Raw genomic sequence first — 24,632 nt, forward strand, 5'->3', positions numbered from 1 at the left:
AGCAGACCCTGTCAAAATGTAATAACCCAAAACTTTAATCTAGACCCGCTGATTCCGGCACTAATCACACCAATGTGACTATTATTACATAATGTCTCTAGCGCTCAAGTTTTTTTGTGAATCAAATAATTTTCAAGATTGATTGACGATGTAGGCTGTAGAACCAACATGCAAAACATTTGAAAACAAACAAATGGTACCTTTTTTAATACAAATTCCGGTAAGCAATTAAAAAAGCGGTAAGCAATTAAAAAAGAATTCATACTCGAACATCCTTCGGATTTGCTGTACATAGTGCAAGGCATCATCACACCCGAGAGCAGTGGACTTGACTAGAGAAATGTCCAATGACCTACTATTTGCTGCTCATGATCACAAGGCTAAGAGAAAGGCATGCAATTTCTCCATGCCGCAGGAGTGCCTAGCAAGTAGGACTCATCGAGCCGATCGCCGAGTATTTGGCGTTGTTGAGTCGTCTGGGAACATTGTAAGTGCATTTATGTACGTGCATTATTCTAATGGGCCACCTGACCTGCAAGGCCGTAAAATTTCACTTATAGCATATCTAAGAGAATTTTTGATTTTTCATAGCTACATATTAATCTTTTATAACGCTTAAAGCAAGGCAATCTCTATTATTAAACACAAATCGCAACAGACCCTAAAAATGTTTTGTAAAAAAAAGTCATACAAAGCTCTGTTCATAAAATACAGACAGAAACGCTCATCAAAAAAATACTAAAAAAAAAAAGTATAAACAGAGGGTATTGTAGAAAACAGTAATTGAATCAGTAAAACAACGGTAGAATGAAAGCGTCGGCAATACAAAAAAACAGCAGATGAACAACCCTGGTATTATCATTTACACTTCACAAGGAGCTCCGGTGGCGGGGTTTTCCATCCCAAAGCGTAAAACTTCCTTACAAAGTCTGGGTTTTCCTTAATATATTTAAGGTCATTCAAAAACCCCGTGAGTGAATATTCGGAGGCGATCATATTCGCTCGTCTGAGTTGATCTTTTGAGATTTCTCCCTTCGATGCCTCTAATATTTGATCAACGAAGATCAGACCGAACCATTCGAAATACTTCTCAGATGCCCAGTAAAGTTCTTCTTCACTCATGAGAAAAAACTGGGCATGTGCTTCGGCATATTTCAAAATGGGGTTCGTCAACCACGACGGCAAGCCGGCGAACTTTCGTGCAGCCAGTTTTCTCAAATTTTGGACTTTTCTATCCTGAATTCTTGCTAGTTCAGCTTTCAAACTGCCCGAATAGTTTTGTGGGAGACGGTGACCCATCCACTCCTCAGAAGAATTCGACGTTGCCTGTCCAGCGTTGGTGGGCTGAGGAGCAACCATAGTCGTCGTCTTGTTTCCACGCGTTTGTTCTTTTTGTTGATGTTTCTTATCAAACCGACGAAAAGGAAGACGCGGACGAGGAAGAACAAACGGACACATTTGCCCTTTATTTTCTTCATTGAAGGCGATCGGTTCTTTAGATTCATTCTAAATAATAAGTCAGCTGATGTATGGTCATCAAGATTGTCTAAACAAATACCAGCTTTCTGCAGAATTCTTCTTCTTTTTTTTCTGCATCTCGTTGTCGCAGCTTATTTAAGCCATACAACTGAAGACGAGACCGCACAAGGAAGTCAGAATGAGCAACCGAACGAGAAACAGATTCATAAAATGAATCAAAGGCTGAATCTGAATCTAAATCTGAATCTCGACATAAACGAAGAAAACGACGATTAACATGTTGCTCATTAGTCTCTTCTTTTTTTGTTTTCGTCAAAAACGACTGTTTGACCTGGCTTCTTCCTTGAGGCTTTCTCTCAAGACCGTGGCGATCAAAGACACGATTTTGATATACTTTTGGCTTTTTGGCCTCCGTCAACAACGACGGTTCCTCTGTTACAATCTGCAATTGCCCGCATTTCCGATAATTAGCAGCTATGACTGGGGGGAGGTCAAATCTGACTAATTTTGAAATTTTTCTTGGTGGCGGCGGCATTTGCTGAAGTTTTCTTGGAGCGATAGATAAAATCTCCCGAGTTTGTGTCGGTGCTTGCGGTTCTGAATCTAGTCCTGTTTCTAACTCTAATTTTAATTCTAATGCTGACTCTAGTCTTAATTCTGCTTCAGGCGTCTGTTGTTGTTGTTGTTGTTGTTGTTGTAGGTCTGATTCAGGGCAAAGATGTAGGTTCTCCATTGTTTGTCTTGCTTCTTGTAATTTCGCTTTAACTGCAATCAATTTCTGATTAAATTTCTCTTCTTGCAACATCTCCACCGACACGTTTACCCGTAAGTTTCTCTTTTCCTGCAAGCAAAAAAAAAAAAAAAAAAAAAAAAAACTTAGTTAATGTTTATCACAATCATAATAACCGGCTTACCGTTGTGATAGATGGCGTGCGTCGTTCAGTTTGAGATAATTCACAAGGTTTCACAATTTCACGGTGCTCTGTTTTGTGCTGTACATGGTGAGCTTTCCGATTTGCCTCCGTTTTCAGACGCAGTTGTAATAAATTATTTTTTGTGTATGCTATTTCTTGGCACTGGAGCTCAATTTCTTTCCCGAACTTCAACAGTAATAACGCTTCTCGTAGCTTGTATTCGTTTTGTGTTGGCGACAGGCTGTCTTGTTTTTCTGCTTCTTTCTAAAGTAACGTGTCGTGTTAAAAAAAACACAAAAAACAAAAACAAGAACAAGAACAAACAAGAAAATACTTACGTGCATCGAGAAGAAGGCGCATATCGCCGCCCTCAATCTTTTCGGCAAAATCACATTCAAAATTGTTACCTACAATGAAGTATAGTGTTAACGAGAAGCGCGCCCTGGCCAACACCGCCTCAACAAAAAATAACAATTTGACTACTCACCAAGAAGACATAGACTGCAGTCACAGCCCATATCATATTGCGTCTAGTGACGCGGCTTATTAAAAATTGTTTAACCTCGCTGATCATTTTGTTTAACTGTTCACGCTGCGAATGAAATACTTGGATGATAAGGAGAATTGTAAGAGGTCAGAGTAAACAAAGCATGGTAACAATTGAGGTACAATACCCTCAAAACTGAAAGCCTTAACGAAAATCCGAAACCGTGCCATAAACTTAGTTTTAAGCACTGCGCAAAAACAGAGCTGCTGTTTATATAATTGCATGTCAGTTTCTACGAGTTAATACGGTGGAATGGTTCGACACATGCACACTTGGATTCAATGTCACGACAAAATAGGGTAGTAAAAGTGTGTCAATTATCTATTTCGTGTCAATTACAAAGTTTTATGCATTGCAAAAGATCTCTGGCCTTGATATGAAGCGTGCTTGATTCTTTGTCTCTTATTCCAAAGTTAATCATGATCGTGTCATCTAGCCAGCCATGATAATACTTATTTACCCAAGCGTTTACGGCTGGCCTTTGTGCTAGTGTTTGCTTAATGTTATCATGCAATGCAATAATGTCATCTTCCCCGTTATCAGGCTCTATCTTTGCTGCTTTTGCCCAATTGCGCATGTCGCGCTCCTCAAGCACGTCCCAAACGTCCTTGCCATTATGTATCGCGTCGTCCCAAGGTGGGTGGGTTTGAATGTTTGCGTGGTCCCATACGATAGAAACAGTGTAAACCATCGAACCATAGTCGATTCCGGCGTACATGAGGCTTTGAGTTCGGCCAATAATGTCAAACGGCACGGTCGCGTTCATGATTATGGCAAACCGCTTGTAATAAAGTTCAAGACGGTATTTGTATTTGACGTGCATAAGCTCAACCAACACGGTGTTGTGAATTGTGGGCACGCACGGAAAGTCACACAGCGTAACTCTAAGCGAGTTCGTACCCTGATGAATGTCGTTTGCCATGTTTTTCTTGTCCTTGAATGTTTTTGTCAACTCGGTGATGCATTGAGGCACAATTTTGGGGTTGGCCAGGTTACGATTATTGACACCTGGCAAGGGTTGTAATGGTGAAATTGATCGATGCTCGGTTTCATGTTGAATAAAGCTGGTATTGTTTTGGTCAAACAAAAAAAACCAGTTTTTTTCAACCTCTTGAAGATCGGGTCTGGTGAGCTCAGTGAAACGTTTAAATCTTATCGGCACATGTTCAATATCCATTTTTTTGCTCAGCTCGGGAACAAACATGCGAAGATCGACAATCCACTGGTTCAAGCAGTTGTGTTTGCCGTTCGTGCCAACAATCATGATCGGCTCCCCCAATGGTGAAAAAAATATGCGAGGATCAGTATGACCCTGGGCCATGGTCAGATATGGGAACTTTTTGCACGCGCCCTTTGCGGACGGCCAGTCAGGCATTTTGAGAGTGCTTGCGATCGTTGTGTCTGCACATTTGAGCACCTTGCGATTAGTCACTGGCTTGAAACTCCAATCAAGATCGCAAAAATCAATGTCGTGATGCATCATTTTTTTTCTCCGAGTTACTCTGCCGAGGCCAAAGTAAGGATGCGGTGAACCTGGCGGGTAGGGAAGAACGTTGGGATTGTATTTTGTGCTTCCTGAGGAGGACCATCCAAAATCGATTGGCGACGCGACGCCGTCTGGTGTGACCGAAGACACCAGATAATTTGCACGGTGACCGTTATTCTTTGACGGAATGTTGCAATACGCGAGAGCAGCGAGTGGATTGGGCATGTTTGATAATGCCCTGTGTTGATGGTACTGGTCGGCAAGAAATTTCCATCGCCTATGTCCTGCGGACTCATGAACAGTGGAGATGTTTGCGTCAGCAAAAGTGCTACTATTGCCAGGACTATCAAGACCAGCACAAACACCGGTGGTATCTGTGATTAGGCCGAGATGCGACAATGTGGACGTGAAAAGTAGGACCGATGTGAGGGCAAAGATGGTGCATGCTACGGCGAACCGTTTGATTTGGCGGCCCATTTAGTTTGGCCGTGAAAAAATGTGCCGGGTTAGAATTAACACGTGGTCAATGAACTCCGGGAAGGAAATAAACTAGAGGTACAAAAGAAAATAAATGAGAAGGCAGAGCAGGATGGGAAGCTAATGCATCTGCAATGTATAATAATATTATTATATTCCTTATTTACAATGTACGTTTTTATAGTCTATGCGTAAGACAATAAAAGACAAGGACGACAGGACAAGTCTTCTATTCAACAAATCTATGCGACCTCCTCAATTATACCACCAAAAAAAACTCAATCAAAAGCAAATATAATATGCACGGCTACGAATTTGAACCCGTATTGCTTAAATAGGAAAACATAGACGCATAAATTTGATTTTGTATTATCGTTTTTTTTTTTTTATTCTTTCGCTTGCGGTGATTGCCGAACTTTATGGGCAACCAAGGCCAGCGCCGCACCAATTAAAAGTGTCGCACCCGAGAAAATTGCCGCAGCCCAGTAAGTTTCACCCCCGTCAGAGGCCACGATCGCTAATAGATAAATGTTAGCCATGACCGGAAAAATCAATTTTATATATATTTACCTCCAGCAATGGGCATGCCACTGAGGGCAGCAAAAGACGCGACCGCGGAGGTGAGACCAATGCGTGCGCCAATCTGATGCACGGCTGAAGTCTCGGCCACCATGGCTGGCCAGATTGAAGCCACGCTGCCAGATGTGAATCCGAAAGCGGCTGCGAACGCAATGATTTGCGCGTGCGTGTGAGCCGGGATCCATAATCCGAGCACGAGCACGCTGGACAGGCCAATCCCGGCCGCGAACGTGACATACCTGCCGATTTTGTCGGCCACGAATCCAGGCAGGAGCCGGCCAAAAAAACTGGCCCCGTTTAAGATCGAGATCATGTATAATGCCAGTGATGAAGACACGCCATGCGCGACCGCATGCGATGGCACGTAACCGATGGGGATAAACAGGCCCCAGTAGGCGAAAAACACGGCCGCGACCGTGGTGCAGAACTTGACCGACCGGAATGGTGTTACGTACGTGTCATAAATCTTGAGTCCCTGACCGCCATTGATCCGGATTCGTGAGTTCACGGTAAACGTGGCGACGATGCCGCATGCCAGCATCAAAAACCCCAGTGCACGCATGGCCCAGGCAAACCCAGACCGGGTCTCGATTTGCCGGAACATGATTGGCATTACCACGCCACCGATTGACGAGCCAGCAGCGGAGATACCTAGAGCCAGGGCACGTCGCTTGATGAACCACCCACTGACTGCTGATATTGATGGACTGAAAATTAGTGAGGCGCCGATGGCCGTGCAGAATCCTGATTGAAACTGTTAGCAACCTCCAGAAAGAAAAGGAAAGAAAAAAGATACCCTGGGCCAGTAGGAACTGGTAATATTTGTCGGCCACGGACGCGGTCATGACGCCTACGGTCATGAATGCCGTGCCGGACATGATCAACGGGAACGGGCCAAACATGTCGTACAGTCTGCCAACAATAATAGATCCAAACACCATAATAAACGTTTCAATTGATGAAATCCATGATATTGATGATTGTGAATAGTCCTGGAGTTGATGGGATGCGTAATATTCTTGAAACACGCCAATCACGTTGACATAGCCGAATGAACAAAAAATGCCTAGGAATGAGCCGGTCACGCATAACCAAGCTAAACAAATTATTATTTTGATTACTTATATTTTCATAATAAAAAAAAAATTGCAAATTTAATAAAATACCTCGTGCACCTTTGTCTGGCGCGTATAGTTCGACAAGATGCTTGCTGTCGTCAGCAGTAGTTTTTTCATCCAACATTGAGGAAGGATCATCAGCGTATTCGTCTGCCATATTGAATGTAGAGAACAAAAAAAATATATTACTTGTTTTATTTTATTTTATAATGGATTTAGACCGACGCTTTATATTGTCAAAATACAATGGCACCCAGAAGTCTCGGGCGAGATAATTTCCTAAACAGGAACTTATTTCGCCCGAGAAAACAATTATTTTTTTTTGACTCAATAGAGCAAAACCTTAATGACTCCTGATACAGGGATGAAAAAACTTTTTTTTTTCTTAAAAAGGCGCACGGCGTTCGAGATATGGTGAAAATTGATAATTAGAATAAAAAACAAAATATATATACAACCGAAAATAAAACAATGACCGCAGCAGAAGTTACGATTCCGTTAAAATACACAATATGCATGCTTGCGTGTGGGACCATGAATTCGGCAGTACTAGCCGGCGTGCTTGACTCGTTGGCATCCGGTTCAACACCTTCCGGCACCGATGCGGCGGACGTGCCCGTGCCGACACGGTTTCTATGCTGTGTCAAGCGAGATGAATCAGCAGCACGATTACGCGGTCAATTTGGTGAATCTGTTGAAGTTTATCAACATGATCATGCGTCCGTGGTTCGGCAAGCTGATGTTGTCGTGTTGGGTTGCAAGCCGCAATTACTAGACGACGTGTTATCGGGCCGGTCCATGCAGGAAGCGCTTAGGGGCAAGATCTTGATTAGCGTGTTGGCAGGCAAAACTCTTCGACAAATCCAACAGGTTTGCGGTCCGGACACATATGTCATCAGGGCCATGCCTAACACGCCAGCAAAAGTGAGTTGGTCAACAAATTAGTTGATTTTTATTGACCCACGGATGAAGTCACTTAATCAAGAACGTGATATTGACAATTTTAGATTCGACAAGGCATGACCGTGATTTCATTTCCTACTTTACCTTCGCCATCGTCTTCGGTTGCGTCATTGGCGGACACGTTACCTGCGGTCATGGCAGCACCGGTCGTGCGGCCAGCAGTGCAATGGGTTTTCTCACAGGTCGGCAGGGCACTCGTGCTAGATGAGAAACATATCGACGCTTGTACTGCATTGTCTGGATCTGGTCCTGCGTTTGCCTGTGTCATGTTGGAAGCCATGACCGACGGCGGCGTCATGATGGGCTTGCCGTTCGCGGTGGCGCAGGAATTGGCAGCACAAACCATGCAAGGCGCGGCCAGGATGGTGTTGGATGGCAATCATCCGGCACAGATCCGTAATGCCGTGACCACGCCTGGCGGGTGCACGATCGGTGGCTTGCTGGTGATGGAGGATGGCAAGATTAGAAGTACGATTGCCCGCTCGATTCAGGAAGCCACAAACATTGCCAGCTCATTGGGCAAAAAATAATAATTATATATATTCATGTACGTTTGGAGTAATAGAGGGTTTTTTTTTTTTTTTTCTGCAGAATAATCGATCAAGCCCGAGTGATACATGCCTTCACAGTTGGCAATATACCAACAGAAAACAAAAATAATAGATATGGTTAAAATAAATTCTTTACAAGCAACAAATATTGCTTTGCAACATTTTGATATTCCCCGTAATTGTGAAAAAAAAAACGATCATAACCTTTGCAATTTGCGCTGTTGTTAAGGCCGCTTATTGTTGTGCAGGGCAAGGATTGTCTCCGGCATGATGAGGTATGTCTTATAGGCTAAATAAACCATGCTCAGTCAATTGGAATGCAGCCGTGTCGCTAAACCATGGAGCAATGTCTTGTGCAATGTCTTGTGTGATCAGACCAATTCATGGATCGACATGGGATACGGACAATTTATTATATAATATAAGTTCAAATACCCAAAAAAAAAAATTTTAAATTGCTCAATTGCATTGGATTGACATGCCAATTTATGTAACATTTCCAGGTAACTTTGTGAGTGCCACAATAAGTTGGGTGTAGTTAGTTAGTTACAACTTACGTATGTAAACTCAATTTTAACTCAGGGATAAATCACGTGGAGGTCTTAAAAGATTACAAGTGTAACGTTGATAACATTGAAGTATAAAATCGTTAATACGCATAAAAAACCACAGTCTCTGGAGCATCACGCCTGATCCTGGCATTGTCACGTTTTAAGCCAAAAGTAATTACCCAAGTTGTAACAATCACTGCCACGGAGAACGCGGCCGAGGCAGCCATGCCCATCACGTAGCGGGGTTCGTCGGATGACGGCCAAAGGTAAGGCGTGTACACTGAAGCCAGGTTGGACAACATGTTTATAAGCGACAACGCCACGGCTTTCTTTTCCGGAGTCTGACCTAACGTGGACGCGCCCCAACCGAGAATGATGTCGTTCACGCCGGACGAGAACGAGACAAAGATGACCATGCCGACGTAGCGGGCGGCAATGTTTGTCGTGGCGGCAGCAATCAAAAACCCAACAATAACAGCGACGGTTGCCCAGGTGATGTGCCAGGTGCGCTCGTTGCGCCTGCCGGAAGACCAGCACAACAAGGCAGAGGCCACGATGGACACCAGGTATGGCGGGCAGGTCAAGACCAAGGTGATTGTAGTATTGTAACCCAACGTTTTAACCACGGACGGGAAAAAATTTTTGAACGAATCGCCAGAGACGTGCATGTTTTGCAAAAAGCAAAAAAGCCATGTGCGGTAATCCAAGCAGGCATCCTTAAGCCCGACCCAGGTAGACGACGTCCCGCGCTCCTCGGTGATGTCCCTGATGATTCTTTCGTAAGCTAGTTTTCGTTCGTCTTGCTTGAGCCACCATGTTGTCTGTGGCGTGTCTGGCAATATAAAGAACGCAATAACACCAAACCCAAAAGATACGACGCCGGTAACAATAAAAAGCCAACGCCAGCCTTCGATTCCATGAGCGCCGTCGATGGTGGCAAAAATGGCGGCGGCGATCAAGCCAGAGAACGCGTTTGCGGCAATGTTGCCGGTATAGAACAGGGCAATGCGCAAGCCGATTTCCTTGCGAGTATAAAAAATCGACAAGATGTAGAGCGCGCCAGGGTAAAAAGGAGCTTCGACAAAGCCGAGAAAAAACCGGACGAGCAACAAGCCCTTGTAGTCATGCACGACTGCGGTCAAGCCAGACACGACGGACCAGATCATGACAAAGCCGGCCATGTACCAACTGGGGCGAACTCTGGTCAAGATCATGTTTGACGGCAGTTGGCCGATCAGGTATCCAGCAAACAATATTGAGATGGCAGTGTTGTATTCCGAACCCTTGAGGCCAATATCGGCACTGATGCCGTCGAGCTTTGCGTTCGTGAGCGCGTTGCGGTCCATGAAGTTGCAAAAATAAAGCACCCATAGGGTGGGGATGATGCACCAGTCGAGCTTGCGCACGAGCGCAACCTCTTTTGGGTCGGCCTTGATCACTGCGCCAGAGTAGTCTACCCCTGGGGAGGAAAACTCGAGTTGCTCGTCGTCAATTTTCTCAGTGGCGGTCATGATTGCGGCAGATGGAGATGCATGTGAACAGGGGAGGAAGGGGAGGGGGGTATATATATTGACATGGAGTGCCAGACCAGCATATGTCTTGTTGTATGTGCCTGTATGGGAGGTAGCGTGTGTTGTGCGAGCGAAATCCGGGGCCCCGCGTGGAACTAACCGAGCTCGCGATGGCTGACTGGATTTGTCATGGCACCATTGCGGGGAAGCCCCAGCGGGCGTATATATATCAACCGTTTCCTGCTGGCACGGCCCGGATAATCAACGCAGCAAACCCTGGGCCACGGTGCGGGCGGCGGGGCCATCCCACACAACTTGCGCGTATATTTTTCCATTTCCGCGCGCCCCCCTCCAGCTGGCGAACGTTTCCCTGCCGTGCTCTACTTTCCCCCCCCCCCCACATGACTACTCCGCCGCCGGTCTTGCCATTGCCGGTGAGCAACAAGAAGCGAGAGTTGTCGTTGCCGGCGCGGGATCAGGCCAGGGTTCGTGTGTCCCGTGCCTGCGACCAGTGCAAGCGCAAAAAGACCCGCTGCACTGGCGACCGGCCCTGCGCCCGTTGCGTCCACCAAGCGCTCGACTGCGCGTTCACGGCAGAGTACCACCGTGGCAGGCCGCCGTCGCCCAAGTGGTCGGGCCTGCACGTGACCACCGCTGCTCGTCGCCCTGGCAACAGCCCCGGCACCGGCAGCAACGACGACGACGACGACGACAGCAACAACAAGATCGACGTCACCATCCCCCACGACAACGATACTCACAATGAAAACGAAAACGACAGCGAACCGCCGCAGGTCGATGCCCAGGGCCAGTACGTTGGCTCGGCCTCGGCAATCTCGTTCCTCGTCCGCGTCAAGCGCAGGCTGCATGCCATTAGCATGCCCAGCCCGGCATCGTCGTCCTCAGCACCGCCTCCGTCGTCGTCCTCCATTCTCACGTTCGGCGACCCGAGCTTGCCCGATGCCAACTCGGCATGCTTCGTGCTGCCTCAAAAATACGACGCCATTGCCATGCTGGATTTTTATTTCACCTACGCCATGCCCACGTACCGGTTCCTGCACCGGCCCACGGTCGAACGTTGGGTCGATGACCTCTACAATTCGTTTGATTCACTCGAAATTAAGAAAGGTTCCCGCGAGCGAAACGCAATCATCATCATGATGTTTGCCGTGGCAAAGAAATACCCAACCACATATCGCTCCGCAGGCGACAACGGCAAAAAACCCCATCCTCCCGCGGTCGACAACTCTGCCCTGTATTTCCATGCCGCAGACAGGCAGCTGCAGATGGAAACCGGCAGGCCAAGACTCACCAGCGTGCAGGCTCGCCTGTGTCAGTGCTTCTACCTGTTGTCCTGTTCGCGCATCAATCACTGCCGCAGCTTGTTTGGCACTGTCGCTCACCTGATCCAGGCGCTTGGATTACATCGCCGCCAGCCGGCTCCAACCGACTCGGACATGCAAAACAACAACAACAACAACAACAACAATTTGATTGATCATGAATGCGGCAAGCGCGTGTTTTGGGCCGCATACAATTTGGACAAGTATCTTTCAGTCGTGCTCGGTCGGCCCAGCGTTTTTCATGATCAAGACATTGATCAGGACCTGCCGTCCCTGGTTGAAGATTCAGACCTGACCGCGGCCTCGCTGCGATTGACCGACCTGGCATCATCAGACTGCGTCATGCTGGCGCCCGTCATGCACGCATCACTCACGCGCATGCTATCGGCCATCTTGCGTGACGTGTACGCGATCCGGCCTTTACCCAAGCCCGACTACGTGCGGGCATGCAAGCGGTACGTGACGGAGTTAAAACAATGGCGTGCGAGCTTGCCGGCGTTTTTGGACCCCACCCGCGTGCAGCCGTCGTTACTCATGGTCCTGTTGCAACGGCAATCTCGCATGCTCACGATGGCATATTCGCATGCGTTGATTCTCGTGACCAGGCCTTTTTTGTTATCCGCGTTTGCTCATTTAACTCCAGGCAAGTACGACAGTGCGGAAAGGGAGTACGCGCATGATTATGAAGATGCCATTCAGGAATGCGTGGCCGCGGCCGTCATCATGACCAACATGGTGAACGAACTCGATGGTGCCGGTCAGATCTATCCGGCCCTGTGGTTTACTCAATACGTTGCGTTTTGTGCCGTCGTTGTGTTGTACGTGTTTACGATCAGGTTCGATACCAAAAACAATGCCTCTTTTTTTGCTGCTGCTGAGAAATGTCAACATCAAATCGCTGCCGCGGCTGCGAGTGAAAATTCATTGGCTCAACGGTATGGCATCGTGCTGGAAGAATTAAGACTCGAAGCCTTGCGTATCCGGTTGGCCACCACCACGCAATCATCAACCCCGGCAGGACCGACCACAACAACAACACCAGCGCCACCACCAGCACCATCGCCACCAGCACCAGCACCGGAAACGGCAATTCATGATCAACTATCTACATTGTTACCACCACCACAACAACAACAACAACAACAACAACAACAACAACAACAACAACAACAACAACAACAACAACAATTACTGACCCCGAATGGCATCATGATAACCAAAGATGAAAACCTTGCGGAATTTTCATCAAGTTTAATGGCTGATTTAACTAGTTGGGAACAATTTGACACCTTGGTTATGGATTTTATAGGCACGAATAATAATTTAAATAGTTCTGTATAAAAAAATATTTATTTAATCAAAAAAAAATGGATTTTATTTATAAACACGAATAATAATTTAAATAGTTTTGTATAAAAAGAAATTTATTTAAAAAAAAACACCAATCACAACTTTATATTTATGTATATATATATATGTAATAAAACAACAAAAACAACAACGACAAAAATTCCCCGTTTAATTATTAACCCAATAATTAACAAATTTGCTCACCAAACCTTCCGTCACGGCATCATTTGCATGCCTAATCGTCGTGCTCTTACCCGCAGTAACAAAAGTTTCAAACACTAACCCGCTGCGACCAAGATCATCGTTATCATACTTGTTTACAAAAAAATTTGTCAACTTGACGGTCGGATTCTTAATCGGATCTTGATCACTCGATCGTAACAACCTGATCCATTCCCGTTTGTCAACAATGTCGAATTTTAATCCTGCCAATTTTAATGCCGGTAATAAATCTTCCGTCCATCGAAACGTTTTCGGATTAGTAACATGATACACCACGTCATCTTTCTCGTCCTCGTCCTCGTCCTCGTCCTCGTCCTCGTTTTCGTCGTTATTAATGAATCCGGACAATTCCAAAACCGCAGTGGCCACGTGATCAACCGGCAACCACGACGGCGTTTCATCCAGCGCCGGCAACGCATGAATCGTGAGCGCGGACCGGATCATGAGCGGGATGGCTTCCGAACCATTCCACACGCCGTTAACGGAATCACCCACGATCTGACCGATCCGCAACACGCGAGCCCTTCCTCGACGCAAGCCCTGGTTGGCCTGAACCGCACTGGCCACGATATGTTCGGTTACTAACTTGGCCCTGGCGTAGCCCATGTTTTGTGCATGCTCAAATTTTGCCACCGCACGTTCGGCAATCACGGCTGGCAACGGCGTGCCAGCAGCAGCCGAGATCGATGAACAGAAAAAAAACCGGGCCGGCAACGAAGAATTCACGTTGAGGCATAATTGAATCAGGTTATGCGTGCCGTTGATGTGCTGTTGTTCAAAACTGCGCACGCCCAAGTTAAAATTCACGGCCCAGGCGGAATGAATCACTGCGGTTAACCTGCCATCGTGCCCGACCTGCCTGATCACGTCTTCAGGCAGTCCCAGGTCCGGTCGGGACAAGTCAGACGGCAAGGCAACCACTTTGCTGACATCTTTTTCGTTGAATGACAGGTAACGTGACGCAAGTGATGCTCGCACTCGGGCAATCGCTTCATCTTGGCCGGACGCGCGAACCAACGCGTACACTTTCTTAACCTGCGGCAATTGCAATAATTGATGTAAAATATGCGCACCAAGTGAGCCGGTAGTGCCAGTAAGGAGCTAAAAATCAATCCCATCATTAGTTTAAACCGAACCCACTTTTTTTTTTTTGATTTTTTTTCAACTTACCACATACTCGCCATCTGGCTGGTTCAATCCCGGCACGTGCGGTTCAAACGTGGCGTACTTGCTAAACAGTTCATGCATGGCTTCGACCTCAGACGATGCCGTGTCGGTAACATCCGTGCCGGCAGCAAATTCATGCAAATAATTGGCCAGGCTTTGCACGTTTGGATATTCAAACACAATGTTTTGCGACAAGTCCTTACCCCTGCCACCCAAATCTAATGACCTTTTAAGAACGGTCCAAATGCGAATGGCCTGCAATGAATCCACTCCGGCAGTGAAAAAATCATCCGAATTCGAGTTTAATTCGATTCCAATCTCATCTTGAAAAATTTGAATTAAAAACTTTGCCAACTCGGGTTTGGCAAGTTTCAAGCTGCCTTCCACTACCTGGTCCTGTTGATCATACAAACTGGCAATCTCGGCTTCAAATTTCTTGTAAAACGCAGCTCGAATGACCGTTCCCTTGTCCGTACGTGGGTAGTCAACATCTGCCGGTAACACGATAATCATATCTCTTGAAATTTGCGAAAAAGCTTCCGATCGAGAATTTGCATCCGTCACGGCCGGCCAAATAGTGGCAATCAATTCTTGTGTTGTCGTTGCTGCTGAATCCTGGGATGGAATCACGATCAAGCCTGGAGCTTGCCTGCCAACGCCAACCACGATAACTTCCTTAACCGCAGGTTCTTCCCTGATGCGATGCTCGATCGGAATCGGCAATACTTTTTCACCATTTACCAACGTAACCCGGTCATCGATCCGGCCAAGATACTTCCACGCATCCGCAATCGTGGCATGCGGAGCAAACAAGTCCTTTGTGCGAAACGAGTTTGGCGGATCGTCAGAATTGCTGGTGACCTTGGACTTCCAACCATCCAACACGACGCATTCGTAAACCGGTTCCGCATCGGACGATCCACCAGTCGTGACCTTGTCCATGCGCAGATACGGCTTCAATTGTTCAGACACGCGAAGATAATTCCACGCGGTATCACCAGCTGGTCTGAACGAGGTCATGAGCTGGCCAGTTTCGGTCGATCCGTAGTGACCGACCAAGTTAACACCATGATCAACTACCAACCGGTCACCTAAATCATCAGGACAAGAAGAGCCACCGAACAAAACAATCTTGCAATTTTGCAAACATTTAATACCATCTTCCGATTCTCCGAGTAGTTTTAACGCATACGGAACACCATAAAAAATTTCCGGCCCAACGAACTTCATAACCTGGGTCAAGTTCGACCCGGTCAAGGGTAACTTGGCGTTATAAAAAAAAATCTCCTTGCCGGCGTAAATGGACCTGAAGAAGGATGAAATGCCATGGTTATGATATAAGGGCAAGGTAATAAAAGCGCGCATGTTAAACGACGACGCGTAGTTGCTCAGCACGGACTGGTTGGCCTGAAAAATGGGCTTGGGCAAGCCGGTCGAACCAGACGAATGAATAATAAACACGTTCCTGCGCGCATCCGCAGCCGTGGTCTTGCGCCGGTTCGTCACCGCAGGACCGGACGGCACGGCAACATCGTAATCATGACGAGCCAAGACAGGCAACGTTTGCAGGTCCGACGTTGACGTGCCGGCCTGCTTGACCTGGTCAACCAAGCTAGCAAATTGCAGAGTCGAAATCAGCACCTGCGCGGCCGTGGCGTTGATGAGTTCGCGCACGGCATGAGCGGACAACCGGTTGGACAACAGCAAGACCGTGTACCCGAGCCTGATCAGGCCGAGTAAAGTAGCAATGTAGTCCAAGTCAGACGGTGCCAGGACGGCAACCACGACAGACGAAGATGATCCCGCAGCAGCCGGTGGAGCCTTGTGAACGTTAGAATATGTATAAACAAAATATTAAAAAAATAGCGTACGAGGTTGGTAATCCCGGCTTGCAAGTACTTGCGAGCAGCCTCGTCAGCGAAGCGATCGAGATCACCGGCCGTGAAATGCGAATAATCAGTGAGCGAATTGGCGTTGGGGTATGCCAGCACAGGCGTGTTTTGAAATTGCCGAGCCCGAGCACGAATCAAGTCATCAACCGTGAACAATTGTGGTTGCACGTCTTCATCGTGAGCAACCTGGACGCCGGCCTTTGCCTTTGTCGTGATGGTTGGCGACGGGCTGGCAACGAATGCAGACTGGGCAGCGACCATGATGGCGAGCGTGAACGTGGTGGTAATGATGATAGCAAAAGCAAAGAAAGTTGCTGCCAGCACAAGCACAGGGCACCATGGCACATATATATACCTGTCCGTTTTCCATCTTGTGTTTGCATGTTTGGTTTTCCATGCAAAGTGTTGAACAACCACTGACCCGGCGCCCTTACCCTGCCGCCCTTTCTGTTGCCCCTCCCCCGCGGTGCGGTGCGGCTCAGCCGAGACCGGTCAGGTTGCACAAGCTTAAAACTGCGGGGCTTGCAATATCCGGCCGGCTCGGATATCCATCCGGGCGCGGGGGGTTTCCCTTTTGCGGGATGGGCACTGAGGACATTCGAAATACTTAAAACAAGCATCATGCACGCTTCGTTGTTTGATCATTGACATTCATCTATAATGGCGTTGGGCAGGCAATTGACGTTGAACTCAGGTTACAAGTTGCCCGCGGTTGGGCTCGGCACGTGGCAGTCGCAACCGAACGAGGTCGAGCGGGCGGTCGACGTTGCGCTCAAAGCAGGATACAGGCACATTGACGCTGCCCTGGTGTACGGCAACGAGCAAGAGGTTGGCCGAGGCATCAAATCTTCTGCCGTGCCTCGATCCGAAATTTTTGTCACGTCAAAGTTATGGAACACGAGTCACCGGCCCGCAGACGTGATCAAAGCAGTCGACAGGTCATTGGCGGACTTGCAATTGGAATACCTCGACCTGTACCTGATTCATTGGCCGGTCGCGTTCGTGCCGGTCGGCCAAGACGTGGCTGCCAATTTGTTCCCTACCGACCCGGTCACGGACGAATTCTTGATCGATAACGTGCCGATTGCTGATACATGGCGCGCGTTGGAACAACTCGTGGCTGATGGCAAGGTCAGGAGCATCGGCGTGTCCAATTTTTCGGTTGAAAAATTGCAACAACTCTTGTCCATGTAATTTTTTTTTTTTTTTTTTTTTGTTTTATTTTTTTGCTAATTCAAAACTTGGTAGTGCCAAAATCCCGCCCGCGGTCAACCAGGTCGAGGCTCACCCGTACTTGCAGCAACCTGGCCTGCTCGAATTCGCTAAAGCGCACAACATTGTGCTTACTGCGTACTCACCATTGGGCAACAATATTTACAACATCCCGCGCGTTGTGGATGACCCCGTCATCACGCAGATAGCTACGGAATTGGGCAAGCAGCCAGCGCAGGTGCTCATCTCCTGGGCCGTGCAACGCGGCACCGCCGTGTTACCGAAAAGTGTCACGCCTGACCGCATCGCGTCCAACTTGCAAGACTTTATTTTGCCTGATGACGCGATCGAACGTATCAACAAGTTGGAAAAAAATCTCAGGTTGAACTTCCCTGTTCGTTGGGGCGCCGACATCTTTGGTGAAGTCGGCCAGGATGAGGTTACCAAGATTGCCAAACAGCAGGCAGTAGAACGAGTTCAAAACCGATCAAAATAATTTTTTGTTTTTTAATCTACTAATCTATATATCATCAATACATGAATAATTTAAATCTTTTTTTTTTTTTTTTTCAACTCCGGGTTAGAACCGCGCATGCCAGCCGCCGGCAATGATACGCTGCCTCTTCGCCCAACAATGTCCACCGTGATTCGCTAAATAACTCGCTCGCGTACGTCATCAATCCGATCGTGCAATTCTTGGTCTCCAATCCCGGAATACTCTCGGCATCAAACACTGCCAGCAAGCTTTCCAAGTATCGCTCCATGTCCTCGCGCGCGTTCCATTCCGTCAGCGGCTTGTCGTGCCGCTTATTACCTGCTTCTCTTTTCATCGCCACCTGACGATCGGCAAACCGGCGCGAGCAATCATCCCACGCGTAGCCATAGGCCCATAACACTAGGCAGCCAATGTACACGCACCACGGCCGATGCAACACCACGTCCGCGTTTACCGAATACGATGATGCCTGTCCTAAAATAACGCTGGCAACCAACCGGCATGCATGCCACACCGACACGGCAGCACCGGGCGTCCGCGACCACGCCCTCATGGCTTCCCGCGTTCGCATCCAGTCCTGTGCTCGCACAGGCCGGCCCAGCACATTTGAATTTCCAGCAAACACATGCAGTTGTAACACGTCCGTGTGCAATCGAATAATGCCCAGCCGGTGCAGCGATGAAGAGGCAAGAATAAATGGAATCCCATTTGCTGATGGGTTTTCAGACTCGGAAAGGTCAAACGACAACTTCCATGTATCAAAAGCCTTGCATATTAATGACGTCCACTCTGTTGCTGTCGTTGTCGATGTAGCTGCGGTCGAAGCGTCCTTGATCAAATTATCAGCCCGGTAATCTATCGGCGCAGGGGTCTGCACCGGCGTTTCCTCATATTCTATGTTGATTTTTTCCTTTGCATTAATACCTTTTCTCTCATAGTTAGTAAAAAAAAAAAATTTCCTTGTATTCGTTCTCAATCTTTCTTACCAAACGACATTAATCCTCGTTGCCTCATCGTCCAAGATATTGACAACAGGCCATGCAGCACAATGTATCGGCCAAACGGGTTCAATCTTAATCGATTCCAACCTTTTGACATTACCAATTTCAAACTAGCAAAAAAACTATTTTTCCGTCGCCGCGTTCGCTTCATCAGATCAGACCACGACTCCGCATCGGTCGCGTTCCACACGTTATCATCACACGGCAAATCTAAATACAACTCGCTGGCAAAAAGAGCCGGCGTGTGGCCAAACATTTCAGCATGCTGAATATCCATCATAAACGCAAAAAAAGCAGTCCGGATCGTGCTTTCAGTTCGGATCCACTGTCTCCATTGCCGGTCCAAGGAACTTGTTGAATTCGTTGAACTCTCATTACCGCTACCGCCGTTCTCGTCTGCAACCTCTGGGTTAATTAATGAGGAGCCTCGTCTCATGAGCGTTATCAACGTGCCGTGAAAAACATGCGACATCTCATGCAAGTGCCGATCGGCCAAAATTTTTTCAAACATTTCTGCCAAAAGTAATGTTTCAAAGACCCAATGCTTGGCCGGTGGCACAAAATCAGGACTGGCATAGATCAAGTTCCTTAGGCAAAGATGCAATTTTATGGCTAATTGCAACGCGCCCATGTCGTTATCATACTTTGCTCCGATAGTGAACATTGCTATGACCAAATGCGGATTCAGCTGGTTCGGATCTGAAGTTGGCTTGTGCAACATCGGATATTGCGGATGGAAATATTTCCAATACAAATGTAACCATGACGAAATTGTTTGGCAATTCATCATGCTATTAAACACAACGTCTGGTAAGCTGCCTCGGATCAGGTTAATAATCTTGTTTAAAGTTTCCGGTGTGATTGTCTCCCCAGATTGTGGCGGGCTGGGCACGGACGCAAATCCGAATCCGAATTCGAGTCCCAGTTCGTTGTAAGAATCTGAAATTTGAACCGAGCCTGTCGTGCTGGCAGTGCTTTCCTCCGTGGTATGCTCATCTAGCAGCCAGTTTGTAAACCGATCATCGAATGGGAACGAGGCAAAGTCAAGACTGTTATCGCGCTCACCAAAAATCGGAATCATTAAATCTGAAGGCGTGAAAAAATCCAATAAATCGTGCGCGCTGGTATTACTATTACTGTTGCTGTTGCTGTTATTGCTCGTGGTGGTGGTAATTTCAAGTTGTTCATGATAAGCCGTGGCCGAGTTAGAAATTGGCTTAATTTCAACCTCTAATGGCTCTTGCTTTGTTGAGTTCACACTATTTCCAGAACTTGATAATATGTCAAAATCGGACTTGCCATGACTTGCAGTATTCAAAGAAATTGGTTCCAAAAATTGATTGACTTCTGACGCGTGCGAAAAAGACTGCGCGCGTCGTCGAAATGCGGTAGCCTTAAGCTTTCCAGAAATGTCTCTTCCTCTTAATGCGTTTTTTGTGCTTAATAAAAACATGTCAGGCGGGATTGGTGTTGAGTTTAATTCCACAGTTTTGCTGTGCGGAGCACGTTCAGGTGTGGGGGTTGTTACCGCGTCCACACTGAGCTTGGAACCGGCGTCATCACTACTATTCACGGCAGCAAATCTGACCACGGCCGGCGTCATCTCGCTAGTAGCACTAGTAATAGTAGTAGTAACGGTGGTGGTCATAGTCGCCGCCAAGGGAGTAGAATCAGAGTCACTCAAGTCAAAGGAATGTTTTCGCTTGCCCTTGCTTGTCGTAGTGGGACTGGGAGTACTAACAGAGAGTTTAGAATTCACTGGCAAATCCGGTAATGAGACAAAAGATGCCTCCATGCTATGAACAGGCAAATGCCGTCGCATTAGGTCTGCCCTGACAAACTCCTTGCCGCATCTGGGGCAGATAAACTTGCGTGCATCCTTGTCATCTATCCACACGTTAGACGAAACCAATCACCCAAAACAAAACAAAACAAAAAAACACATGCATGGTTATGGCTCACGATTTAGTCGATGACGATTTAAATGTTCCTGTCTGTTATATGACCTGCCACAAGCTTCATACTCGCATCGATACCGGGCCTGGCTCGATCCATTAATCGCCGCCGGGGTTTCTTCTGCTTCCATCTTACTGGAAATCTTTTATCGATCATAAAAATTAATTTACCTTTTACAATCTTTTTAATCCATTCTGAAATGCTTTTTTTTTTTTTTTGTATTTATATACGCACGTTGGTCCCAGGAAAAGTGCGGGGTAGAAACCCATGTTTAGTAAAGCCACACCGTGAGTAAAGGGGCCGGGTAAGCATGCTCAGATGATTGCGTTATGTAGAGAACAAATTGTCCTGCTGTCAAAGTATTACATACAAATGAAATTTATTTACTTCCCAGCGGCGAACGCAAGCCGTGGCGACCTTCTGGAATCAAAACAAGTAGTGAAAAGAAAAAGAAAAAATAAATAAATAAATTTTTAACCTTGCACGGTATATAGTTACTTTTAATACTTAGTTATAGGTAGTGCGCATTGGTAGTAAACATAACTGTGGCCGGCATTTGTCAGAACTTGCGGAAGAATGCCATGGGACTTGTGCTTACAAAACGCAAACTTGTATATGGTTTATGTACTTATGCCATAACTTATACGGTTTTTGCGCGTTGTGAGTTCTTTGGGAAATTTGTAACCGCACGGAAGTATATTTGCAACATCCGCAAAAATCCGGCCAAAGTATCTACATATAGAAGCTATAGCAGCTAAGGGCAAAAATGTCATTGCGGATTTCATCAAGTGCTTGCCGAAGAGTTTGGACCCGATCGCTGGCGACGTCGTCCAAACCGGCGCATGCGGTGGCGGTTGACGCGAAGGGCCCTGCCACGGCGGACCCGATCAAGCGACAAGCCAGCCGGTTCACGGACAAGCTCAACGCCGGCCCGTCGTTTGGAGATTTTTTGGAACAACATATAAGCAAGGACGACGTGGTTGAGATAAAACAGCAGGAACAAGAATTGGCTAGTAATGGCACCAAGAAGCCAAAGAAAGAGATCGTCAGGCTGCCGTCGTGGTTGAAGACCGATATCCCGGTTGGCACGAATTTTGCCAAGATTAAGGACGACTTGCGGGGATTGAAGTTACACACTGGTGAGTAAAATCAAAAAGATTAAAATTTCGGTTGAATTTAATTTGTGTAGTATGTGAGGAGGCACGGTGTCCAAACATTGGCGAATGCTGGGGCGGCAATGACAAGAGCAAGGCGACCGCGACTGTGATGCTAATGGGTGATACTTGCACGCGCGGATGCCGATTCTGCAGCGTAAAAACTTCGCGCACGCCTGGCCCGCTCGATCCTCACGAGCCGGAGAACACGGCGGCCGCGATCGCAAAATGGGGTTTGGGTTACGTTGTTTTGACCACGGTGGACCGCGATGATCTTAGCGACGGTGGCGCGCACCATTTTGCGGAAACCGTGGTTCGCATAAAGCAGAAAGCACCTCACATATTGGTCGAGGCATTAACTGGTGACTTCCAAGGTGACCTGGACATGGTGGCGGTCATGGCCCGGTCAGGACTCGACGTGTACGCACACAACATTGAAACCGTAGAAGCACTGACCTCGCAAGTTCGAGATCGGCGGGCGTCATTTGCGCAGAGCCTGCGCGTGTTGCAAGCCGCCAAGGCAGCTAAGCCGGGGTTGATAACCAAATCGAGCATCATGCTCGGCCTGGGTGAGACCGACGAACAAGTTGAACATGCATTAGCCAGCTTGAGGCAGGCGCAAGTTGATGTGGTCACGTTCGGCCAGTACATGCGGCCGACGAAGCGGCACATGAAAGTGACCGAGTACGTCACGCCAGCCAAATTTGAGCAATGGCGGTTGCGAGCACTCGAACTTGGGTTTTTGTACGTGGCATCGGGTCCACTCGTGCGGTCTTCGTACAAGGCCGGCGAGGCGTTTATCGAAAACGTGCTGCGCAAGCGCAACAGTAGCAGCTCAAGCACAAGCTCAGGGTCAGGCCATGCGCCATCACAACCACAACGTGGGCAAGAACAAGGGGCGTAATTGTTTAAACTTTTAATATAATAAACTTTAATTAAAAAAATGAGATGTCAAGACTGTATGTAGTATAACTTTGTACCAATTTGTGCCGCGCATTGGCACTTGGCATGTATCCGGTACTCAAACCGTGGTGTGGTAAGTGGTAAATCATTATTGCTGCGCATGAAATGAGGAAAAGAGGTGGGGGGGTTCTAGTTATATAGCCATATATACATACATACATACATACATACATACATACATACATACATACATACATACATACATACATACATACATACATTTATACATACATTTATACATACATTTATACATACATTTATACATACATATTGTCCTGGCACGCCCCAGTTGATTTATTCTTTCCAGATTTTGATTGCATCATGGCAGACCCTCGCAAATTGATTGCCAAGCAAAAGAAAGGAGACGTGTTGACTGCGGACGAGTTGCGCAAGGTTGAACAGTACAGGCACAAGGAACGGATCAGGCAGCAAGAAGTGCGCCGACGCAAGAACACGATCGCGACGGCCGACGTGCAAGATCAGAGCTTCAAGCGATCACGGAGGAGACTTGGTCAGCAACAACAAGTAGCAAGGAAATGTAATGGCAAGCCAACGTCACCATCATCATCATTACGATCATCATCAACTCCGCCATTTTCGTCATCGTCATCATCATCATCATCATCATCGTCGTCGTCGTCGTCTTTATCATTATCAATACTAGATTCACCGCCATCTCCGCCTTTATTAGCATCACCTCCTCCTCATCATCATCATCATCATCCGCCAGTCTCGGACAAATACTCATGCAGCGGGCATGATTGGCATCGTCAAGAACAGTCTGGTGCTGCCAATGTCGGGTGGAGCTACACCGTGTCGCGGTACCCCGCATCGCCATTGCTGTCACCGCCGCCAGATCTGGTAGGATCGCCAGTGCCATCGGCACTGTCTGTCTCGCCAGCGCCGTCCTCGGCCGAGGCGTTCGCGTTCGCGTTCGATGCGAGCACCAACCCCGCTGCGGATCCTGCCGCGTGCGGCGGTCATAGCGCGATGGTGAGAAAAGCCAGCATCAGCACCGGCAACGGCACCATGCTCGGCATTTACAACGACGACAAGGGTCACGTCGGTACATATTTCGATGAACCCCTCTTGCAGTCCGAGCACGCTGCCGTGGTTCGCCAATGGGCAAGCAGATACGAGCTGTCGGGCGTGATGGACGCCAATGCTGTTAACGAGCTGTTGCATTTGATAGCCGGGATCGTGAATGTCACCAGTACTTGTACCATCAGCAATAACCCATCTCCTTTTTACTACTTTCCCCACAGTCATTCCACCGCCAGCATCTTGCAGCGCCATAATTTTTTTGCTCATGATTTTCTCAAGGATTACTCAGATTAGTTGAGTACTGGCGAATTGCTGTATTTCTTTTTTCTTATTTGTGGCTTCTTTCATTATTTTTTTGTTTTTGGTTTGCTGATTTGGTATTGGTGTTTTGTAATTTTTATTCTTTTATCTTGTTTTTGTTTCTGTTTTTTGTTTTTTCCTATAGGTACGTTTAGTTCAGATTCATATGTAGTTGAGGAAAGGAGGAATTCTTTATTTTTTTTTTTTTTGGTTAGCAATTAATCAATACACGTTTACTATCGAACACGAGTAAATCATGGCGCAGGATCGCATTCTGCGGGGCAGTGCAATTCATTCGTACCTTTGTCGGCTATCTGCCTCTTGTCTGGGTTCAAGGGTCCATCCAATAATAAGCT

At 47.2% G+C, this 24,632-nt stretch overlaps 11 protein-coding genes across 11 annotated transcripts; 5 read left to right on the forward strand and 6 right to left on the reverse strand.

Moving 5' to 3' along the window:
• Positions 1-648: 648 nt before the first annotated feature.
• V1514DRAFT_327286 (uncharacterized protein) lies at positions 649-2,998 on the reverse strand (the record flags this gene model as incomplete). Its single annotated transcript, XM_066926942.1, has 5 exons — positions 2,881-2,998; positions 2,732-2,800; positions 2,394-2,657; positions 1,559-2,320; positions 649-1,506 (listed from the first exon to the last, which is right to left on the reverse strand). Coding segments are annotated over exons 1-5 (1,826 nt in total), but the record flags the coding sequence as incomplete, so codon positions are not given.
• A 273-nt stretch (positions 2,999-3,271) lies between these two features.
• On the reverse strand, positions 3,272-4,651 carry V1514DRAFT_346612 (uncharacterized protein; the record flags this gene model as incomplete). Its single annotated transcript, XM_066929274.1, has 1 exon — positions 3,272-4,651. The coding sequence occupies one exon, from the start codon at positions 4,649-4,651 to the stop codon at positions 3,272-3,274; it is 1,380 nt and encodes a 459-aa protein (XP_066784625.1).
• A 263-nt stretch (positions 4,652-4,914) lies between these two features.
• On the reverse strand, positions 4,915-6,787 carry V1514DRAFT_327291 (major facilitator superfamily domain-containing protein). Its single transcript, XM_066926943.1, has 4 exons — positions 6,649-6,787; positions 6,279-6,578; positions 5,474-6,226; positions 4,915-5,420 (listed from the first exon to the last, which is right to left on the reverse strand). Exons 1-4 carry the CDS (start codon positions 6,755-6,757, stop codon positions 5,290-5,292), a joined length of 1,293 nt encoding a protein of 430 aa, XP_066784626.1. The 5' UTR covers positions 6,758-6,787; the 3' UTR covers positions 4,915-5,289.
• A 235-nt stretch (positions 6,788-7,022) lies between these two features.
• V1514DRAFT_327294 (pyrroline-5-carboxylate reductase dimerization-domain-containing protein) lies at positions 7,023-8,132 on the forward strand. Its single transcript, XM_066926944.1, has 2 exons — positions 7,023-7,524; positions 7,608-8,132. Exons 1-2 carry the CDS (start codon positions 7,072-7,074, stop codon positions 8,091-8,093), a joined length of 939 nt encoding a protein of 312 aa, XP_066784627.1. The 5' UTR covers positions 7,023-7,071; the 3' UTR covers positions 8,094-8,132.
• Positions 8,133-8,724: 592 nt separating this feature from the next.
• Positions 8,725-10,565, reverse strand: V1514DRAFT_327296 (major facilitator superfamily domain-containing protein). The gene has a single exon (XM_066926945.1). It carries the CDS (start codon positions 10,174-10,176, stop codon positions 8,764-8,766), a length of 1,413 nt encoding a protein of 470 aa, XP_066784628.1. The 5' UTR covers positions 10,177-10,565; the 3' UTR covers positions 8,725-8,763.
• Positions 10,543-12,860, forward strand: V1514DRAFT_362280 (fungal-specific transcription factor domain-containing protein; the record flags this gene model as incomplete). Its single annotated transcript, XM_066929732.1, has 1 exon — positions 10,543-12,860. Exon 1 carries the CDS (start codon positions 10,578-10,580, stop codon positions 12,858-12,860), a length of 2,283 nt encoding a protein of 760 aa, XP_066784629.1. The 5' UTR covers positions 10,543-10,577.
• A 64-nt stretch (positions 12,861-12,924) lies between these two features.
• On the reverse strand, positions 12,925-16,542 carry V1514DRAFT_327299 (uncharacterized protein; the record flags this gene model as incomplete). The annotated part of the gene is made up of 3 exons (XM_066926946.1): positions 16,130-16,542; positions 14,262-16,079; positions 12,925-14,192 (listed from the first exon to the last, which is right to left on the reverse strand). Coding segments are annotated over exons 1-3 (3,251 nt in total), but the record flags the coding sequence as incomplete, so codon positions are not given.
• Positions 16,543-16,596: 54 nt separating this feature from the next.
• Positions 16,597-17,918, forward strand: V1514DRAFT_327301 (aldo/keto reductase). The gene is made up of 2 exons (XM_066926947.1): positions 16,597-17,340; positions 17,399-17,918. Exons 1-2 carry the CDS (start codon positions 16,811-16,813, stop codon positions 17,856-17,858), a joined length of 990 nt encoding a protein of 329 aa, XP_066784631.1. The 5' UTR covers positions 16,597-16,810; the 3' UTR covers positions 17,859-17,918.
• On the reverse strand, positions 17,844-21,052 carry V1514DRAFT_327302 (fungal-specific transcription factor domain-containing protein). The gene is made up of 3 exons (XM_066926948.1): positions 20,822-21,052; positions 18,845-20,746; positions 17,844-18,782 (listed from the first exon to the last, which is right to left on the reverse strand). Exons 1-3 carry the CDS (start codon positions 20,943-20,945, stop codon positions 17,932-17,934), a joined length of 2,877 nt encoding a protein of 958 aa, XP_066784632.1. The 5' UTR covers positions 20,946-21,052; the 3' UTR covers positions 17,844-17,931.
• A 475-nt stretch (positions 21,053-21,527) lies between these two features.
• Positions 21,528-22,934, forward strand: V1514DRAFT_327306 (Lipoate synthase). Its single transcript, XM_066926949.1, has 2 exons — positions 21,528-21,954; positions 22,005-22,934. The coding sequence occupies exons 1-2, from the start codon at positions 21,582-21,584 to the stop codon at positions 22,871-22,873; spliced, it is 1,242 nt and encodes a 413-aa protein (XP_066784633.1). The 5' UTR covers positions 21,528-21,581; the 3' UTR covers positions 22,874-22,934.
• A 319-nt stretch (positions 22,935-23,253) lies between these two features.
• On the forward strand, positions 23,254-24,270 carry V1514DRAFT_341496 (uncharacterized protein; the record flags this gene model as incomplete). Its single annotated transcript, XM_066929059.1, has 1 exon — positions 23,254-24,270. One exon carries the CDS (start codon positions 23,254-23,256, stop codon positions 24,268-24,270), a length of 1,017 nt encoding a protein of 338 aa, XP_066784634.1.
• Between the last annotated feature and the right edge of the window lie 362 nt (positions 24,271-24,632).

The sequence above is a fragment of the Lipomyces japonicus genome, assembly GCF_038497905.1.
Source record: "Lipomyces japonicus strain CBS 7319 unplaced genomic scaffold V1514scaffold_9, whole genome shotgun sequence".
Lineage (NCBI taxonomy): Eukaryota > Fungi > Ascomycota > Lipomycetes > Lipomycetales > Lipomycetaceae > Lipomyces > Lipomyces japonicus.

What these genes read in the sequence shown, in the direction of transcription:
- V1514DRAFT_327291 (XM_066926943.1), bottom strand. Translation starts at nt 6,757, where the DNA reads ATGGCAGACGAATACGCTGATGATCCTTCCTCAATGTTGGATGAAAAA. An exon ending in GCCAGACAAAGGTGCACGAG is followed by an intron (nt 6,579 to 6,648) that starts GTATTTTATTAA and finishes TAATTTGTTTAG; the next exon opens with CTTGGTTATGCGTGACCGGC. An exon ending in CCAGTTCCTACTGGCCCAGG is followed by an intron (nt 6,227 to 6,278) that starts GTATCTTTTTTC and finishes AGTTTCAATCAG; the next exon opens with GATTCTGCACGGCCATCGGC.
- V1514DRAFT_327294 (XM_066926944.1), top strand. Translation starts at nt 7,072, where the DNA reads ATGACCGCAGCAGAAGTTACGATTCCGTTAAAATACACAATATGCATG. An exon ending in TGCCTAACACGCCAGCAAAA is followed by an intron (nt 7,525 to 7,607) that starts GTGAGTTGGTCA and finishes TGACAATTTTAG; the next exon opens with ATTCGACAAGGCATGACCGT.
- V1514DRAFT_327296 (XM_066926945.1), bottom strand. Translation starts at nt 10,176, where the DNA reads ATGACCGCCACTGAGAAAATTGACGACGAGCAACTCGAGTTTTCCTCC.
- V1514DRAFT_327301 (XM_066926947.1), top strand. Translation starts at nt 16,811, where the DNA reads ATGGCGTTGGGCAGGCAATTGACGTTGAACTCAGGTTACAAGTTGCCC. An exon ending in TTGCAACAACTCTTGTCCAT is followed by an intron (nt 17,341 to 17,398) that starts GTAATTTTTTTT and finishes AAAACTTGGTAG; the next exon opens with TGCCAAAATCCCGCCCGCGG.
- V1514DRAFT_327302 (XM_066926948.1), bottom strand. Translation starts at nt 20,945, where the DNA reads ATGGAAGCAGAAGAAACCCCGGCGGCGATTAATGGATCGAGCCAGGCC. An exon ending in AAATCGTCATCGACTAAATC is followed by an intron (nt 20,747 to 20,821) that starts GTGAGCCATAAC and finishes ACGTGTGGATAG; the next exon opens with ATGACAAGGATGCACGCAAG. An exon ending in ACGAGGATTAATGTCGTTTG is followed by an intron (nt 18,783 to 18,844) that starts GTAAGAAAGATT and finishes ATGAGAGAAAAG; the next exon opens with GTATTAATGCAAAGGAAAAA.
- V1514DRAFT_327306 (XM_066926949.1), top strand. Translation starts at nt 21,582, where the DNA reads ATGTCATTGCGGATTTCATCAAGTGCTTGCCGAAGAGTTTGGACCCGA. An exon ending in GGGATTGAAGTTACACACTG is followed by an intron (nt 21,955 to 22,004) that starts GTGAGTAAAATC and finishes TAATTTGTGTAG; the next exon opens with TATGTGAGGAGGCACGGTGT.